Genomic DNA, 20,060 nt, shown 5'->3' with positions numbered 1-20,060 from the left:
GTTGGGAGCGAGAGTCTTGATGACGATGATGATGATGATGATGATGATGAGTTCACTCCACGTCAGACCAGCCACCTCATACGCTATGTCTAACCCCACTGAGTTACCAGCTGACTCACAGGTCCCATATCAACAGTAGAGTCAGAAGAAGCTGTATATTTGGCGGGTGGGGGTGCAGCATACGGCCAGCACAGCAGAGGGCGACGGGCTGACTCATCTATCTCCATACAGACGTGAGGAGGGTGGGTGCTCATGTCTACCATCTGCCGCAGTGGAATCCAAGGGGGCAAGCGTAGACTCATACCATCTAAACATACCTTTTGGGAAAAGGAAGACTCAATGAGGAAGCGCGCTGGGGATCTTACGCAACCAGCAGGGGTGTTTTGGGTCCCCTAGAACAAGCACACAGTTAAATGCTATGCTAAGACGATGCCGTTTTAACACTTACAGCCGCAAAGAATGTCGTGCACGTACGGCTTAAAGCTGAAATCTGTGACTCCCCCCCCTCCCCCCCCGATCTGTCCCACCCTCTAGCGGAGAGAACTACAAACGGAGTGTAACAGTGATTGTCGCTTGTGTGCCGTCAGCTCAGTGGTAAACAGTTCCCGCCCTGATAAAAATGGCATCCGGATACCAAAGCTAACACAGGCAATATGATGGACCACAATCTATGTCAAACTATACTTGGCACAAAAAGTAAGGAAATTTGTGTTTGGTAGATTATTTCTTTGTTGTAACAAGGCTTCTTGGCAATAAATTTTATACCGCTCCAAAGCCTGTTTGTTTCCCTTTTAAATGGGGCCACATTTGTAAGGAACATGCATTTGTGGGATGAGCAGCAGAGCTGAGTATGTGGGTTGCGCCCATGAAAAATTTGCCAAATCTTCTCTATCAAAGCCAAACAGCTTATTTTGCTGTTGCTATTGACTCTTGTTTGGAGCCTCTGGTGCCGACAATCAGGTGCCTGATAGAAGATTTATTGCCAAGAAGCATAGTTACAACAAAGAAATAATCTACCAAACACAAATTTCCTTACTTTTTGTGCTAAGTTTATATGGGAACACTGTTTTACTATAATATTGATTGTAGAATTGCTAGATTATATGTCCTAGATGAAGCATCGCCACACCGTCATCATGTTTCAATCCTGTTTCTTGATTGAGAAGGAACGCATTTGCTGCTGCACCAGTGTTCGTCCTGCTTGGTCAGAAACTTTGGCAGCGGTATGTGGAGAATGTCTCCAACTGCGGTAAACACGCCAGTGAGTATTGTGTAACCAGACTCCACTGTCCAGATGGATAAAATAACTATTAAATAGAGAAAAATCAAGGATTTCAGCTGTAGTGACACCTATGCACTGCAGATCCTGAGGACCAGTTCAGAATGAAACGGGAGTCTGTTGGTGGTGTCACCTGCTTCACCACTGCCGAAAAAACAAAAACAAAACTCACCTGAACATGGGTTTTAAACTATACATGATGCTGTATATGTTGATAAAGGTCTTTTACAAGCTTGACCTGCTTGAATCTTGCCTGACAATAACCATTAAAATGAGCAACTACAAAAGCGCTCAGGATCTGAACCTTTGTGGATTAGCTGTGTGCAAGTGATAGAAGGTAACCAAAGGGCATCGCTTTTCATTTAAAATCCCCTCGTTTGTGACCTTGAAGGTCAGTCTCCTCAGTTACGCCGGGCTTTCGAGGTTTTAATGACGATATGACTGGTTGGATGACCGGCGAGGAGAGGGAGGATCTGGCTCACGGGGCTGACTCACAACAATAAGTCAAGAGCCTGATGCGAGCAGACCGTCGTCCCCTGTGAGATGAGTTCCCATATGTGTTCACCTCCGGTAGCTGCAAGTATCGTGAAGTAGGTTACCGCTTCAGTCACACTGGAGAATTTGTACGCTCGTGTAAGTCTACAAGTTGTGTTGGTCCACATCGTTGAATTTATTATTGCTTTAATTCGACCGATTTTTTTTGACAGAGCCTAGTTTTTATGGGGAAGAATGTGGTGGGTTTTTTTTGGTATAGTAGCATTTTGCATGTGTGTGTGTGTGCATGTGCAGAAGGAAGAGGCAGAATACCCAATGGCCACTGGGTGGAGCCTCCATGTTAATGATAGGAAGAGAGAGAGAGAGAGAGAGAGAGAGAGAGAGAGAGAGAGAGAGAGAGAGAGCGTGATGTAGTGGCTGAGGGGTTGTTTCCAGATGGACCGTGGTAGTGTGCCATGAGCAGCCTGCGAGGTGATAGCTGTACAGTAGGGAAGTAGGCAGACTCTCTCTCTTTCTCTATCTCTGTCTCTCTCTGTCTGCCTGTCTCTCTCGCCGGAGGAGCTGACTCTCTCCCTCACTTCCCACCATGTGGACATCAGCTCTCCGGTCTTAAGTAGCTTCCCGGAACAGGGGCGAAATGTGCCTTCTTATTATGCGCGTATGACCATAGGAGTTGGAGAGAGGTGGAGCAGAGATTGAAAGGAGAGGTGTTTTCTCCAAACAAACCAAGCTCAAACACTTTTCCACGACTTCTCCCTCAGGTCAGTGTGCAACCATTTTGTTAAGTTGCTAGTGGTTGATATGTGCCTATTATTGTTATTCAATAGGTTCTGCGATGTTGTTTTTTTTCCTCTCCATTTTATCCAAACCTCTTTATGTAGCTGTTCGTGTTCATCACGTGTCATGTATTCTATGGACATGTCTTATTTCACTTTGCTCAGTTTGTCCTAGATAATGTGTGTGTGTGTGTGTGTGTGTGTGTGTGTGTGTGTGTGTGTGTGTGTGTGTGTGTATGTGTGTGTATCTTTACCATGAGTAGCAAGAATAACAACAGCCAAGCTGAGTATAATGTATCTTGGCCAGGTCGATATCTGCTATGACAAGGATCATATATGATTTGATGGATTTTCACATTTTACCGGCATTCCCGTCTCACCGTTGGGCTGTATGTGCTAAACCGTTAAGTCATAGTTACCTGCTCGATGTGGACTGAGCCTTGCTGTGATCTGGTTAAAGGCCAGGAAGTGCGTTTCCATTGACTTGCACATATAGATGATTAAGTACCAGTGCAGCAGGTCAATGGCTGTGTGCGAGTGTGTGCGTGCGTGCGTGTGTGTGCGTGTGTGTGTGCGCGTGTGTGTTTGTGTGTTGGGGGATGGTAGAAGGGGTTTTATTTATTTCACTGGGATCATATGTATCATGAGGTTGTGTAGCGTTTACACCCTGGTCATAGAACACAGTCTTGGTTTTAGCACAGTTTTAAACAGTGACCCAAAGAGTGTGTGTGGGTGGGTGGGGGGGGGGTAGTTTCTGGTACCAATGAATTTAAAACAAAGAAACGGCGCCATAAGGACAGAGCAGCAAAACCAAGGATGCTCAGAGGCAGCAGTGGCTCCGGATGAAGCAGGCCGTCCGGTAACTGGAGGGTTTGCCGGTTCGATACTCGGCTCCTCCTTGCAAAGATGCCGGTGTCCCCGAGCAAGACACCTAACCTCTAACTGCTCCTGATGAGCTGGCTGTTGCCTTGCAACCTTGCATGGTTGACACCACCATCGGTGTATGAGTGTTCATGGGTGAATATGCGAGTCGTTAATTGTAAAGTGCAAAGTCCGTTTGCTGAAGCTGGCCGTCCCCGTTCCCGGGCCTTTCCGAGGAATGTCCTGAACTGCCGTTCCTAGACACAAAGGGAGAGCTGTGATCGTCCCACTGCTCTTCCCACTATCGCTGTGTTCCCTGCCATTGCTCCGTCCCACACCTCCCCAGCCAAACACAAGAGCCTCTTCTCCTCCTTTGAACCCCCTTCTCTTTCTCGCCATCGCCGATCTACTTTCCCTCCCACCCACAGACCGGACCGGACCAGACCAGGTCAGGTTGGACACATTGTAGCTCTCTGATCCATAACTGGTGGTCCAGTCAGGTTGTGTGTGTGTGTGTGTGTGTGTGTGTGTGTGTGTGTGTGTGTAGGGCAGCGCTGGGAGACCCTGTGACAGTACAAATCTGTAGGTCAGAGGTGAATAGTACTCCTGGGCCAGTGCCCACATTCCTAACTGGCATTCCTTCACAACCCTGGCTTTACTTTGTTCCAGTCTGTCTAGTCTACAGGCTGAAGGGCCTGTGTGCTTGCTTGCTTGTGTGTGTGTTGGGGGGGGGCTGCTCTTCAAATATACATAAGGTAAGATGGGCTCATGGGATTTGCTGTAGTAATGAGATTCTGTCTTAGACCAGCTCTTTAAATGACCCCTTGTTAGAACAAGACTAGAGCGGAGAAGATCAGCGGATTTGGGAGGTTTTCGGTGGACTTTGGTGTGTTTACCTGATGGGTGTGTTTCGTGTGCCTAAGCTCGCTTCATCGATTTTTACATCCCTGTTTGTGTGTACTGTATGTGTGATGCACTGCATTAGACCTCATTATTGAGTGCGCTGGTCCTGGGTACAGAGGACACTGTCATTGGCTTAGACAAGGGGTCGATCGGTTGGAGCTCACAGAGACTCTGGCTGAGTGCTCCGGGTGGGGGGGGGGTGGTTATAGTGACGGTGTTTTTTAGCTGGGTTGAAGTTAGCTTTCAATGTAGCCATAAGCGTGAAGGCCACTCACCGACTGCGGTTTGAGCTGTTGGGGGTTGCGGGTGTGGTCGGTGGTCAAAAGTGGAGGGGCGGAAGAGAGAGAGAGAGAGAGAAGACAAAGAACTCGTGTTGCTTTCAGACTATAAGATCGGCGCAGAGGAGAAAGGGGGAGAAAGGAAACGATGGCATTGGATGATGGGAGACGTGATTGAGGAGCCAGGGGGAGGAGTGTAATCGGGCCTAATGGAGAGCGGTACATGAAGGCAGGACAGGTGCCGGCTCCATAACAAAGAAAAGGATGAAGCCACTGTTCTGTTGACACAAACACGGAGGTCCGCCGCCCGTGTTGCTCATCCCCCCACCCCACCCCCCTCTCGATACCCGGTGGTCTTCATTAAAATGTTATCACATACATACCCACAGGGACGGAGGAATATTCATGCGTCAATTTGCATATTCCCTCTGTCAGCAGGTCATAGCCCTTCTTGCAGAGTAAACACGCTCATTGACGTTTCCATCTGCCGCTTTGATCAGTGCAACAAAAAAAAAAGAAGATCACTGAGGTATCAAGCTGTGGCAACTGTAACACACTGACACGCTGACATATGCACAACAGAAATCCCCACACAGTGCAGCTCAGGATATACGCGGTTGAAAACCGTAGTCTGGATCAGTGTGTACATGCCTAAGTGCATGTTTGATTGCTTGCGCGTGCGGGTGTGTCGCATGCGACCATGCTACTTTTTGCATGTTGGTGTTTTGGTGTAGGCCTCAGTTTGAATAGGGTGCAGCACACCTGTCTCGGATCACATCCCTCTGTGTGTGTGTGTGGTGAACAGAAAAATAGAGTCCGCACACTAGCTGATGCTCCGATGAACATTTAATGGTATACCACCAACTCTGTTTTTCCTTTTTTTCTGTATGTTCTTCTGTCCAGCACCTAGTACTTATCGTTGGGGTGTGCATGCTTTTGTAGACTTTTCATACGTGTGATCCTTGACCCCTGACACACCCCTGGTGGTGAGTAGGAGGAGCAGAGAGGCTTATTTTTGTCCATCACTTTTTCTCTCTCTCTCTCTCTCTCTCTCTCTCTCTCTCTCTCTCTCTCTCTCTCTCTCTCTCTCTCTCTCTACGGTACCTGTTGAGAGGATACCCCTGAATTGGGTCATATCTGAAGGGTTGGGGGGGTCCTCCGGGCTCTCGACATTCTAATTTCCTGATTTCCCCCAGAGAGCGCTCTCAAGTGATCTGTGTGGAAATGAGATGTCTGCCGTTTCTGCCAGGACCGCTATCAGGCTTACGTATAAAGTGGCCCCCTGTTGTCTTGGGAGACGGAGGAGGTATAATTGGCATCTCTCTTAATGCCTACTCCCAGGCCGCTCCGCTAACCCACCCTTTGCTAAAAATGACACTGGAAACTCTGCGCATGCTTGTGTGATTTTGGGCTGCGTGGCACAGACCGAGGCAAAGCGTGGGGGGGGCCCGTGCTTGTCGAGGCTGCGTGTTACTGTAAAGCAAATCGAGCTTGATTTACATATACGTGCGTTAATGTGTCGACGATTCACGAGAAGCGGGGACAAAATCCCCTACGCTGCCTCCAGACGCTGTAGACAAACATCCCCTCTCCCAAGCACAGAGAGTAATTTACAGCAGACTAATCTTCCAGCTGCACGCAGACACGGTGTCTGGGTCTACGGTCCGCGGTTGAGTGGTGTTTGGGCTCGAGTGTGTAGCGCCGTGGTTGTAACGCACGGGTACAAAACATCACGATATTGAGCGTATCGAGTCAAATTTGGGTTAAACGGCGCTCAGTAGAAATTAAGGCTCAGCAGCGGCAGGACAAAGCCCAGATTATACCGGCCCGGATAAAAGAGAATTTTTTTCTCACTTGGCTTCTTTTCACCTGTGTGCGTTCCAAACGCGTTGCTCGGCCAGGTTTCCCCATCTTCGTAGACCGTTGATAACTTGGGACCTTTTTCCTCACCTGAAGGCGAGGCACTCAACCGGTCCCCAGTCATCACGTGTTGATTATGTTGCTGTTTCAATGCTTTAAGTTCCAGAGGTGTAAAAAAATCCGGTCCAGAAAGTAAAAACCCTAACCTTGTCTTTACTCCACCCATGTATTAAACCAGCTGATTTGGGGAACTAGTCAGTGTAATCTGATGGTTTAGTACATGGGTGGAGTAAAGACACGGTTAGGGTTTTTACTTTCTGGACCGGGTTTTTACACCTCTAATAAGTTCAGAGGAAACCAAAAGCGAGTTGTTGTGCACACTGACAGTGCGAAGCACAGCAGGAGACGCTCTGTGTCATCCTCAGGCTTGTGTGTGTGTTGTGTGTGCATGATTTCCCGTATGTGTGATTTTTTTTTTTTCCCCGTTTATATGCAAGTGAGTGCAATTGTATGCAAGCCTCTCTGCCCACGTGCCTTCGGGCAAGTAAGTATTGAGTTGTTTGCATGTCTGTGTGTGTGTGTGTGTGTGTGTGTGTGTGTATGTGAGATCCCCCTGAAATGACCTGTTTTCCAGGCAATGCGAGGCCCAGAGGGGTGAGAATGTGGGCGGTCTCTATTTCTCTCTCAGCCCACAGAAAACACTTCATGCCGGCTCACCCCAGTCATGTTGCTGAAGGAGCCCTCGCTCCTTGATGGGCTCCTGCTGAAGCCCGACTAGAGACAAGCCAACTAAGGAGTAACAACCTCTTGAGTGTGGAGGAAATTGGCATTTTGTGCCCATATCTGTCTCTATGCTCTCTCTTGCTCTTACCACTGCATTAGGAGACGTTGGTTCTCAGAGGGCTAATCTGTAAATCCATCTCGGATCTCACACTGTTTGTCTCGCTCTTTTTCGCTGTGTGTTTAACCTCCTCTCTCTCTCTTTCTCTCTCGCGACAGTTTTTTGTATATATATTTTAGCCCTGGCCATGCAGAAGCTTGCTGAATGACGGCCAAGCTGCACTTCCTGGCAGAAAGGAAACAAGCTTATCTCAGCAATTAGTTAAATGGATGGTGATTCCCCACCACCACCGAAAGAGCCCTCCCCCCCACTGTCTTGGGGCCCATTGCTGCCACTCACCCCTGGCACTGCCCAGGTCTAAATCTCTCTCCTCCCTCACTCGGTATATGGTAATACTCTTGTTTGTCCCTATTGTTTATTTTTGTTACCCCGAAAGTCAGAACGGGGTGTTCTGGGATGAAGGGATGTGGAGGAGAGTGAGTTGCCTGGCTGTTCTGACAAAGGCGACTCCACCGGAGGACCTGCGTTTTAAAACCTCCGGCGAACGAGGCATGCCCTCTGTCCAGTCAGGGATGCCGTGCGATGGCGCAGCTTCCCTCGACGCCTGCCAGCCATGCAGTGTGACTTCGCATCTACGCAGTGAGAAATGGGCTTCCCTCTGTAAGCTCGTTGTCCCCGTTGCCCCTGTCGGTGCTAGTGAAACACACGGCTCCGGTCTGGGTTTACTCAACGCGACTTTAACTTGCCATTCAATACGAGGAGCTGTGTGGACTTTTTCTGGCCTTTCAGCACTATGCGCACTCGCCTGTGTGAGTGCCTCTGCAGCCGTGCTCTTGTGCACCCGAGTGTGTATCTCAGTCCTCATTTTGTCTTCAACATGGAGACACTTTCGAGGGAACTGTGTGGCTAAATAAAAAGATCAGCAGGATACTGTGTTTTGGGCTACTGTGTTTTTGTTTTTTTGCTGAGTTTGAGCTCGTTGTGTCTCTTCCTGTTGGCTTCGTCTGGTAGGTGAGGGTGGGTGTGTCGTATCCGTGGTTTCACAGTTGAGATTGGTGCCTCTGGTTTGCTTGTGATGCTGTAGAAGAAGAAAAGAAGAACACCACTTTATTTCATCATTGTACAGGTTACAATGAAACGTGTTCTCTGCATTTAACCCATCCTATTGTGTAGCAGCAGTGGGCAGCTGCAGTGCCCTGGGACCAGCTCCAGTTCTTCTTTCTGTTGCCTTGCTCAGGGGCACAGGCAGGAGTATGTCTTGTTGATGGTGTGAGGAAACCAGAGCACCTGGAGGAAACCCATGCAGACATGGGGAGAACATGCAAACTCCACACAGAAAGGACCTGGGACGGCCTGGGGTTCGAACGCATGACCTTCTTGCTGTGAGGCAACAGTGCTAACCACTGGGCCACCGTGCCGCCGCTGTAGAACAGAATACAACCATTGGAGGCCCCATGTTTGAAAGAACAACCATCAACGGACTGTCGTGTTCTTTCTTTTCGGCTGAAACTGAAAACCCGTTTGTTTCGATGTCTTCCACAGACACCTTTAAAGCTCAGTACGACGAGGCCTTTGTTTCAGAGCTTCATCCTTATCCCAATGCTAAATAGCCTGTTGATGCACATTCAAAGTAACGTTTTGAGTAATGCTTGAAAATATTAGTTTGGCATGCACTCTTGTTATCTAAATGAATAATGTGAATGACTGCTTGGTTTACTTGCTCTCTGGAGAATCTACTACTACTGCTGCTTTCGGCTGTTCCCGTTAGGGGTCACCCAGTGGATCATCCGTTTCCATCTCTTCCTGTCCTCTGCATCTTCCTCTGTCACACCAGCCACCTGCATGTCCTCCCTCACCACATCCATAAACGTCCTCTTTAGCCTTCCCCTTTTCCTTTTCCCTGGCAGCTCCATATTCAGCATCCTTCTCCCAGTGCACCCAGCATCTCTCCTCCACACACGTCCAAACCATCTCAATCTTGTCTGGAGAATATATATATTATTCCCCGTGAGGCAATTCTTCCTCTGCACTTAACCCATCCTAGCTGTGTAGCTAGGAGCAGTGGGCAGCCGCCGTGCAGCACCCGGGGACCAACTCCGGTTCGTCTTGCCATGCCTCGGTCAGGGGCACAGACAGGAGTATTAACCTAAACATGCATCTCTTTTTGATGGTGGGGGAAACCGGAACACCCCGGAGAAAACCCACCGCAGATACGAGGAGAACATGGAAACTCTCCATACAGAGGATGACCTGGGATGACCCCCAAGGTTGAACAAACCTGGGGATCGAACCCAGGACCTTCTTGCTGTGAGGCGACAACGCTAACCAGTGGGCCACCATGCTGCATGCATATTAGGATCTCACTAATTACTGAGCTTTGTGCGTTTATGTGTCTCTGAGCATGTGTCTACATGCAAGTATTCATGAATGTGTTTGTGCATGCTGATGTGCATCACAAAACAACTGTAATGCTCATGGTTTTTGGATGACTGACCACAACTTTGCTGTATTGATTGCTGTGCTTGATATTTGTAACCTTCCTTCCATTGACCCTATACTGCAGGGACCCTCTGTCCAATCAGAGTTTAGCTTTACTCATTTAGCTCTGTAGAAGCGGGAGGGGTTTGGATGGATGGATGGTTGGGTGGATGTTAGTGTCCTTGTGTTTTCTCTATGCTTGCAGTGGCATCTCAGAATAGGGTGGTGGAATGAGGTAATATGAGCCCCTGTGTTAATGTGGGTCGAGCCTCCTCTGCCCTCAAGACTCGCTTTGTAACCATTGGCTTGTTAACCCTTCGCTGAGCTTCATCAAGTCAGCGCTAGCCATGAACCTCTGACCTTTTAAACCCTGCTGCTGGGGTCATAGGGAGGGGGCGCTCACTGGGGACGCTCACCAAACGGCTACCGGGAGAGCATCACATAACGCTAAACTTGCCTACCAAGGAGTATGTGGAGCAGTTGGTCAGTGCGCCCGTCGAGTCAGCTTTTAACCCTGGTTTCTGAACACAGCAGTGCCTTTTGTAGGTCAGTTGGCTGAGCCTGCTGTCAGCACCACACTGCTAGGGATGGGGTTTATTTCCCTATCGTGACGCCACTGCTAATATTCATGGTACAAGAAGACACTTACAGAGACAAGGGTGCATCAAGTAGTGGGTTATTACTGTGCAGCTGACTGGCCTCGTGCTTAGATGGAGTGTCTCATAATCGAAAAAGTAATGGATCTGCCCCTCAACCCCTCCAAAACATAGACATACTATGTCCTGTTGCACTGTCCTTGAGCGAGACATTGAATATGTCACTTAAGAGCGTCAACCAAGCGACAGGTCAGCAGTGTTCACTCAACACTGTCATTTGTCCCCCCCGCCCCCTTTTCTCCCCAATTTTACCTGGCTGATCACCCCATTCTCTGAGCCGTCCCAGTCACTGCTCCACCTCCTCTGCCGATCCGGGGAGGGCTGCAGACTACCACATGGCTTCCTCCAATACATGTGGAGTCGCCAGCCGCTTCTTTTCACCTGACAGTGAGGAGTTTCACCAGGGATACGTAGCACTATTCCCCCCAGTTCCCCCTCCTCAGGCGCCCCCGACCAGGGGGCGACCAGAGGAGGCGCTAGTGCAGCGACCAGGACGCATACACACATCCGACTTCCCAGCCGCAGACACGGCATACTGTGTCTGTAGAGATGCCCGACCAAGCCGGAGGTAACACGGGGTTTTGAACCGGCGATCCCTGTGTTTGTAGGCAATGCAATAGACCGCTACGCTACCCGGATGCCTCAGCACTATCATTTGTTTGGAAAAACTACATCAAAAGAAAAGGCTTTCAGTATCGGATACCCACCATTTGGTGGGGGTGGGCGGGCAACTAAAAAAACATTGCTTTTTTAAAATTTTAGGGCTAATGAGCCTTGATTACTGTCGAGGTTTGGGTTTTGACTCAAATTTGAGAGCAAACTAGCATTTGAAACTAAACTAGTCAAGCCAATTTTATATTTGTATAGCTCTAACACACTATTTAGTCCCAGAAGGCTTTACAATCATTTGCCGTAAGTACGACGCACAAATCTACACTTGCAAACTATAAAGCTTCTGTTTGTGAAACAGAGCTGTTTCCTGCAGCACACCTGCTTTTTTAACCACTCCTTTTGATCTGACTCCTGCTATTAGTGTTGTCACATTATCATATGTGTGTGCAGTACCAGCTTCCTGGCTTTCTGCTAGACACTCACACACACACCAGCTCATCTTCCCAGCCCCTCCTAGTGCTTGTAATGGGCACAGCTAATAATAACGGCCCACCATTCTTTGAGAAGCAGGGAGACTGACGACACTTGGAGACCTGTCAGTTAGTGCCTACATGCTCCTGTAACGCGGCTCGGCTGGACCGACCCGGGCTCTGTTTCATTCAGCCCCACAGGTCACACGTCAGATTAGAGTGAAAAGCTTGCTGACAGTATCTGTCTGTGGCTTGTTTGGTGGGCTGACTGTTGATCTGGTATGGACGTCTTGTGGTGAGTGTGTTTGTCAACAAGCTGGCTGGCTGGTTGGCTGACTTGCTGGCCGGCGGCCTAATCCACCAATGTTAGTACGACTCCAGGGTTTTCTCAGTATCCTCTGTCCTGTCCTACTGTCAGGTCTGCAAACCCAGGATACTTAGCTGCTCCTCTCCTCTCTGTGTAGCTCAGTAGCTGCACATCTTTGCCATGGGCATCCGGTCACCTCTTGGTACCATGGGAAATTAAAATACAGTATCATGTTCTCCGTGTGCTATTGGATATCCCCGGGGGAAAGACGTGCAGTAATAATGATAAAGGTGCAATATACCACCGTTTCCGTTATCCTGGTAATTGCCGTGTGTTTACCGGAAAAATCTGTTGAAGTCCGACATATTTAAATCTCTCCGGTCATCTCTCCGTTATGCACGTGAGTCTATTGACAGGGCTTATTTTACTTGGGATAAAGTAGCCTACTTTTCAATAAGAAATATTGCAAACCTGCATGCCTTGATGACATTCTTTATGTAGCCTGCCTATCAGTTGTCTTCAAGCTCAGTAAATTCAGATAATATTTGGCCGGGATTTCTCCCATTTGTACGGGTTGTTGAAATCTTCCAGGACACGTGGACCGGCACCACATATTTTCTAACGGAAACTCTGCATTATACACCCCTGTCCTAACCCTTCCATCTCCGTCTCACTCCCCAGTGCCCGACGACCTCACCCCAGAGGAGCAGCAGGAGTTGGAGAACATACGCCGACGCAAGCAAGAGCTGCTGGAGGACATTCAGGTAAGGGTTGTGTTAGCTTGTGCGTGTGTGTGTGTGTGTGTGTGTGTGTGTGTGTGTGTGTGTGTGTGAGTGAGTCAGAGAGAGAGTCAGGCCAACACCCCAGCCAAAAGTTACCCATGCCCCCCGGCATCCGGGTAGCGCAGCAGTCTATTCTGTTGCCTATCAACATGGGGGATTGCCGGTTCGAATCCCCGTATTACCCTCGGCTTGGTTGGGTATCCCTACGGACACAATTGGCCGTGTCTGCAGGTTGGAAGCCAGATGTGAGCATGTGTCCTGGTCACTGCACTAGCGCCTCCTCTGGTCGTCGGGGGCGCCTGTTCAAGGGGGAGGGGGAACTGGGGGGGTGAGTAGCGTGATCCTCCCACGCGCTATGTCCCCCTTGGCGAAACTCCTCACTGTCGGGTGAAAAGAAGTGGCTGGTGTATGGGAGGAGGCATGTGGTAGTCCGCAGCCCTCCCCGGCTCGGCAGAGGGGGTGGAGCAGCGACCAGGACAGCTCAGAAGAGTTGAGTAACTGGCCGGGTACAATTGGGGAGAAAAAGGGGGAAAGAGCCACAAAAAAAAAGTTACCCATGCCCCAAATTCTGACTTCTCATATACCAACTAACCTGTGACACTTCACAGTGTCTGTATGGAGGTAATGGAGTCAGTCATTGTTTGTGTTTCTAGCCATTTCTACACTGCTCTAACTTTGTCTGACGAGTAAAGCTTATTGGTTTAATTTCGCTTGGACTCCCAAACAACATCATATTGAGAAAACTCATTTGGTGCAAATAAGTGCTCCACCCTATAATGTGACAAGGCCAGAAATGTAGTTTTTTTTTTTGTGTGTGTGTGTGGGTGGGGGTTATATTTCCTGTTGACCTATCAGACCGGCACATTTGGCTGACCTTCGCTGGTTCCAGTGAACACCCCTCTTGCTTTGTGTTTAAACATTTATTTCTCAGCCAGATTTTTTGTTTGAGACTTTGTCCAAAGTCTGCTCCAGAAATTACTTCAGATATTTCATTTCAAGTGGAATGTGAGGCATTTCCTTCTAACTACTCACTCCTTTGGAGAAAATCTATGATTATTCATGAGGCCATTTTGTATGGCCTACTGATGGGAGACTCATAAACCTTGTTTTAAAATCAGTATTATCTTAAAGGACAACTTAAAAAAAAGACTATATATACACAAGGGGTGTAATGATTCAGTCAACTCACGATTCGGTTGTGAGTCAGGGCTCAATCAAGCTTTGATACAAACATTGCATGTGTTTGGAGAACAGAGCTCGCCATTTCCCACCGGCGGTTGATGATGTGGGCTGTGATGGTTTATGTAGCTTTTGGTAGCACGAGAGGTCCAGCCATCTGGTTATCACAACTCTCAGCCTTCTGGAGGTCTTCTTTTAATCTTACCTTCATGTCCTCATACATGGCAGGAACCACAGATTCACTGAAATGTATATGGGACGGAGTGTGATATTTGGGCTCCAGCATGTTAAGTTTTCAAAATCCTTTGTCCACAACGGTCTCATGACTTTGGCAATAAAAATGCTGATGCTTTGTGTTATCTCTTTCGTCTGCTGACTCGATGCCAGAAGCGGTGCAGCAAATGGACTTCTTCAGAGTTGTTTGGCCTTTTTCTTATTTGTCAGGTGGCGACGGTAGCTTGTCCTTATGATGACAGTGTAGATGGTGGAGCATGTTAGTGGTATTAGCCGTTGTGTAAGCCATAGTGGACCAGCAGAACTTGCTGATAGTCTTTGTTCGGTCCACAATCTTGTCACCATTTTCTTGCCTTTGTGCTGGAAGACCAAAATTATGCCATACAACTGATTCAAAGTTTGACGGAGCATCCTATATTTCCACCTCCTCCATTTTCTTGCCAACATTCGATCACTATGGCCAGTGAACGTCAGGGTCAACAACAGGTCAGTCAAACAAATCTGAGATTATGCCTATTGCACCTTCTTGCGTTAACATTAATGAATTATATCTACAGGCCTCTGGGAGTTACAATTTAATTGGCAGGATATCGTGATCAGTTTTTCAGCTTCACCACGTGTATCATCATATTTTTGAATTGGGAAATATCGTGCCATGCTGCATCACACACTGATGAGCCAAAACATTATGACCAACTGCTTAATATACTGTTGGTCCTCCGTGTGTCACCAAAATAGCGCCGGCCAGCCGAGGCATGGACTCTACAAGACCCCTGAAGGTGTCCTGTGGTACCTGGCACCAAAACATTAGCAGCAGATCCTTCAAATCCTGTAAGTTGCGAGGTGGAGCCAATTTGGATCAGACTTGTCGGTCCAGCACATTCCACAGATGCTCAATCGGATTGAGAGCTGGAGAATTAGGAGGCCAGGGAAACACCTTGAACACGTCATCATGTTCCGCAAACCATTCCTGAACAATGTGTGCAGTGTGGCAGGGCACATTATCCTGCCGAAAGAGGCCACTGCCGTCAGGGAATACTATTGCCATGAAGGGTGTACCTGGTCTGCAATGATGTTTAGGTAGGTGGCAGGTGTCAAATTGATATCCACATGAATGGCCGGACCCAGGATTCCCAGCAGAACTTTGCCCAGAGCATCACACTCCCTCCACCGGCTTGTCATCTTCCCACAGTGCATCCCGGTGCCATCACAAGTACACGGCACACACGTACACAGCCATCCACGTGATCTAAAAGAAAACGGGACCAGGCAGCCTTCTTCCACTGCTCCAAGGTCCAGTTCTGAAGCTTGTGCGCCCTTTGTAGGCATTTTCAACGGTGGACATGGGTCATCGTGGGCACTCTGACCAGTTTGTGGCTATGCGGCCCCATTTTCAGCAGGGTGTGATGCACTGTGTGTTATGACACACATTCCTCCTGTAACCATCATTAAACATTTTCTGTGACTTTTGCCACAGTAGACCTTCTGTCGGTTCAGACCAGACAGGATAGCCTTCGAAGCCCTCGCGCAACACTGTCGCCAGGTTGTGGTTTGTCTGTCCTCGGACCACTGTCGTTAGGCACTCACCACTGTTGACCGGGAGCACCTCACAAGCCTTGCCGTTTCAGAGATCCACTGACCCAGTCGCCTGGCCTCAACAATTTGGCACTTGTCAAAAGTGCTCAGGTCTTTCTTTACTCCTGCCCATTTCTCCTACATCCAACATGTTGACTACGAGAACTGATTGTTCGCTTACCCTCTAATCCACCTTGACCATGACACGTGCCCTTGTTTGGAGATGATCAATGTTATTCGGTTCAGCTGTGGGTAGTCACAATGTTTTGGCTCATCGGTGTATGTACGTATTGCATTTTTGCATTGATCAAAAATCTGATCATGTTGGTCATGAGGCTTGCTCTTGCAGAGAAGGAAGAGCCTGTCCTGGCCTTTTCCTTCTTTCAGCGAGCCAGGATTCAAATTATACAGGAAGAATTAACTTAGTGATTTTTTTTTTTAAGTATAATCCGGGCCTTTGATAATGTCTATAGCCCTAGCCTTGAACCTAGAGAAAAGTTACCTTCCCCCTTGTCATTCTCATGTATAGTTGGACCTGTAGTCAAATGACAGACACAGTTCCCCTGTGTCTGTCGTACTGCCAAGAGCTGCAAATGATATGGCCTCCAGATGTCTCAGTGCCCAACTCCCCCTTCAAACATCCGGTGGCCCTGACAGATAAACACTGGAGGCATGATCTGACACCCTCCCTTTCCTTTATGAGCCCTGGCTGCCGCTGCTCCCCCTTGTCTATATGTTCCTCCTGCTCTGCACACTAACCAATACAACCAACCAACCAACCACAGACACACACATTCTCACACACACACACACACACACACACACCCCTCTACCGGCCCTGAATTTCATAGTCCTCCCACCTGCACGAGAATAGAGTGTTTTTGCGAAGAAAAGCGTCTCAGGAACGTGTTGTGATTGCACAGGCTTTGAAAATGCAGATATTCTTTTTTGAGGTTTGGCCCACGATGTGTTGGTGCCATGCATCAAAATGCCACACAAGCAATTGTGGTTCGATATGAATGGTGAGTCTCGCTGGACTGATTCTTTTTTTTGCTTTGCTTGGACGCTGGATCCTCCTGTCGGTCATCGCCAGGAGCTGTCTGTAAACACAGCTTTTCTATCGCTCTTATTCTGCTCTTCGATCAAGCTGACATCACCTCTTTCCAAACACAAGCGTTCCCTCCTTGGTGCCCGCACCGCGCCCGTCTGGCACCGATGGGCCTGGCGTGTGTGACCGAATGTGCTGCCTGAAGCCATTAATCTCTGAAACGCCGCAAAAAAAAAATATATATAATCCACTTTTGCACTCTCTCACTCCATTTGTATCGAGGTCATCCCTAAATGTTTCCCCTCTAATCAAATCCAGAACGAGTACTACGGGCAGAGCAGTGCAGCCTGGTGCACACGCATGCCCTGTGATATTAGATCAGTCTTTTTTAAGGAGTATCAGGGAAACTGGATTACTTACAGCATACAGCACAGCTGCTGGAGGCCCTTGGAGATTTGCCCCAGTCATGTGGTGCCCAATATCACACTTAAACACAGCCTGATGAGTGACTCTGTTGTTTGCTGAGCTGCTTGTTCCTGGTGTGTGTGTGTGTGTGTGTGTGTGTGTGTGTGTGTGTGTGTGTGTGTGTGTGTGTGTGTGTGTGTGTGTGTGTGTGTGTGTGTGTGTGTGTTTGTGTGTGTTTGTGTTTGTTCCGGGTGTGTGCGTGCGTGTGTGGGAGTGAGAAAAGGCCACCTGGCTAATAGACAAACGAGCAGACAAACACAATTCGGGGATTATAGCCCATATCCTGGCACTGCCTAACACAGCCCTCACATTATTATGATCTGTTTGTTTTCAGTCAAATGCTTTATACATTGCTCACATTAATCATTGTGTTTCCATACTAATTCATACCTACATTTTCTACTTTTTGTCTGTCTGTTCTGTCTGCTTCCTGCCTCCAGCGGTTGAAGGATGAGATAGCAGAAGTGACCAGCGAGATTGAGAACCTGGGTTCCACCGAGGAGAGGTAAGAGAGAAGGGAATTCGTGAACACACACACACACACACACACTTGTCTCTCACTCAACTTCACCCTCTCCATATCAAACCATGACCGCCTCAACTACATTTCTGTTTGTCCTCTATTAACTTAGCAAATTACACTGTCAATTATTGATGCTAAATCACCCAGTTACCCACCCCCTTGCACTGCTCCCCCAAATTGGCTATGCTTTTAAGGCCGTTTTAAATGTTTCATCAGCCGCACCGTGATGGGTGGCCTCATTGAATAATGCAAGGTGTGGGGGTGCACGGGGTAGATTCAGACAATGGAAGGTCCCGGGAGAGGGAGGTGTACGGAGAGCCTCTGGGCTGGGTCCACTCAAGTGGATAGGGATTCCATCACCTCCAGTATATCCCAGCACCACTTGCATTTGGGTCTAAAATCCATTAGGGCTTGAAGCACTTTGTTGTGATCATAGTGTTTTGTGCTCCATTTGTAACAGAGACAATGCATGATAGCAAATCTCGGTTGCGGATGTGTTTGGCTTTGAGGTTTAACTGTTGGGCTGAGTGTTGAGTAGCGAAACTTGGCAGACAAAAGCCAAAGGAATGCTGGGTATAGAGTGAATCAGTGGGAAGAACTGCTGACCTCTCACCGGCTGGAGAAGGTGATGCAACCATGGTGATGACAGAGGCCGAACGTGCCCTTTGACCCCTGAGGCACTCCAGGCCTGAGAATTGAGCTTTTCCCATATGCATAATGCTAGGCTCTTTACGAATGCCTCGTCACTGGTGGTGAATGGGAACTATAAGCCATTGCGAAACAAATGCGAAATACTCAAGATGAGCACTTAACAGGAAATGAAAGAAATGAATTTATTGTGCTGGACCAAGCCTTGCACAAAAAGTAAGCAGATGAAGGGAAATCAATGTTTTATTGACTCAGTTTGAAGCATTTGCATAATGTAATTAGACTAATTTGTATAATTCATATCTAAAGAGTAAGTGGATACACCTGTGGCTCTTAGACCAGAAGGGCGTTTGCTATATTTGAATTCACCAAGAATGTGCATTTCTCTGACATGTCCAGGAAAAATATGCAGAGGAATAAACAGGTGGCAATGGGCCGTAAGAAATTCAACATGGACCCCAAAAAGGTAAATGAGGAGATGTTTCCAGAATCTTCAGAGTCACATTTTCCTCCTGTGCTGTCTTGTAAACAGGATGTAACCCTGGCCTTTTTTTGTTTACTCTCTCAGGGGATCCAGTTCCTGATTGAGAATGACTTGCTGAAGAACACCAGCGACGACATTGCTCAGTTCCTCTACAAGGGAGAGGGTCTCAACAAGACCGCCATTGGAGATTACCTGGGAGAGAGGTCAGGATGATGAGTGTGACGCATTGCTTCTCTCTTTCTCTCACTTGCTCCCTGTCACCAGTAATCCGGTTTCTTTTTTTTCTTCTTTTTTTTTTTCCTCCTCTGACCCCCTCCCTCGTATGAGCTGTGTGTGTGCATGTGTGCGACAGCGACTGTGTCAGGTTGATGTCCTGACTGTGTGTCAGTGATGGAAAACCCCAGTAAAAGATGATCCATTTCCCGGTTCTGCGTAGTTGCATAGTTTTCCTGGTGTTCCATTTCCTGTTGGTCAGGCACACGCCCATACTTTCTCCACGACGCCGCTTATTAGCCTCACATTTTAGACTCCCAGTCTCAGGAAGACAGTGACTGTTAATAGCTTACATCTGTCTTCGCTTTCCTCATTCTTTCATTCACAAATAACTCGATTAAGAGAGGAATAATTTCTGGAATGCCGGTCCTCTTGGGTAATTTACGATTATATCGTGAGCGTATATTCTGTTGTTGAATTGAACACAGTACAGTTCACACCCGGCAAGGCTTTAATGCATGCGTTGGCTGGGAGGGAATGATGGAGGGTAGGGCCCGCTCGCTGAGGGTGGGGTCGGTCTGCGAGGACCAAGGCAGGAGCAGTGCACGAGCCCTTTAAGAGTACCAGGCGTTTTGATTATTATCACGGTCTCTGCGGGATTCCTTTTTCGTTAAGGTGCTACGGGTGGGGAGTGGTACGCAGTGGTCTGAGCCTTGAGATTTGATTGGTCATCCGCCCTCTGGGGAGGGTGACGATTGGTTACTCACCATATCAAAGAGGACCTCCTTGGAGTGATCCTGGCAGTCCCACTGGGGATATTGATGTGCCTGAAGGGCACAAACGCTCAGAATGATGTCATTGTAGTGATGGGGTGGGGCTGTCCGTCCATGCGGTTAACACAGCATCGGGAAGGCAATATGCAATGCAAGAAAAAGTGTAATTAATCAATTATCGGTTAAACAATAACAAAATATGCTATGTTTTTTCTCCTGTAGAGATGATTTTAATATCCAAGTCCTTCATGCATTTGTGGAGCTTCATGAATTCACAGACCTCAACCTGGTCCAGGCCCTTAGGTAAGATGACTTGTCCC

General features: G+C 48.1%; 1 protein-coding gene across 1 annotated transcript in view; it reads left to right on the top strand.

The window, feature by feature from the left end:
• cyth1a (cytohesin 1a) overlaps nt 1-20,060 on the top strand; it is a 40,297-nt gene that overhangs the window by 7,374 nt on the left and 12,863 nt on the right. The window contains exons 2-6 of the mRNA XM_056288579.1: nt 12,498-12,580; nt 17,540-17,604; nt 18,670-18,736; nt 18,839-18,957; nt 19,963-20,043. Of these exons, the coding sequence (XP_056144554.1) occupies nt 12,498-12,580; nt 17,540-17,604; nt 18,670-18,736; nt 18,839-18,957; nt 19,963-20,043 (415 nt within the window). The remainder of the gene's footprint in view (nt 1-12,497; nt 12,581-17,539; nt 17,605-18,669; nt 18,737-18,838; nt 18,958-19,962; nt 20,044-20,060) is intronic.

This window comes from Lampris incognitus, chromosome 10, assembly GCF_029633865.1.
Source record: "Lampris incognitus isolate fLamInc1 chromosome 10, fLamInc1.hap2, whole genome shotgun sequence".
Taxonomy (NCBI): Eukaryota; Metazoa; Chordata; class Actinopteri; order Lampriformes; family Lampridae; genus Lampris; species Lampris incognitus.
The sequence above is the reverse complement of the archived record's forward strand: the minus strand, read 5'-3'. Positions and strand labels throughout refer to the sequence as shown.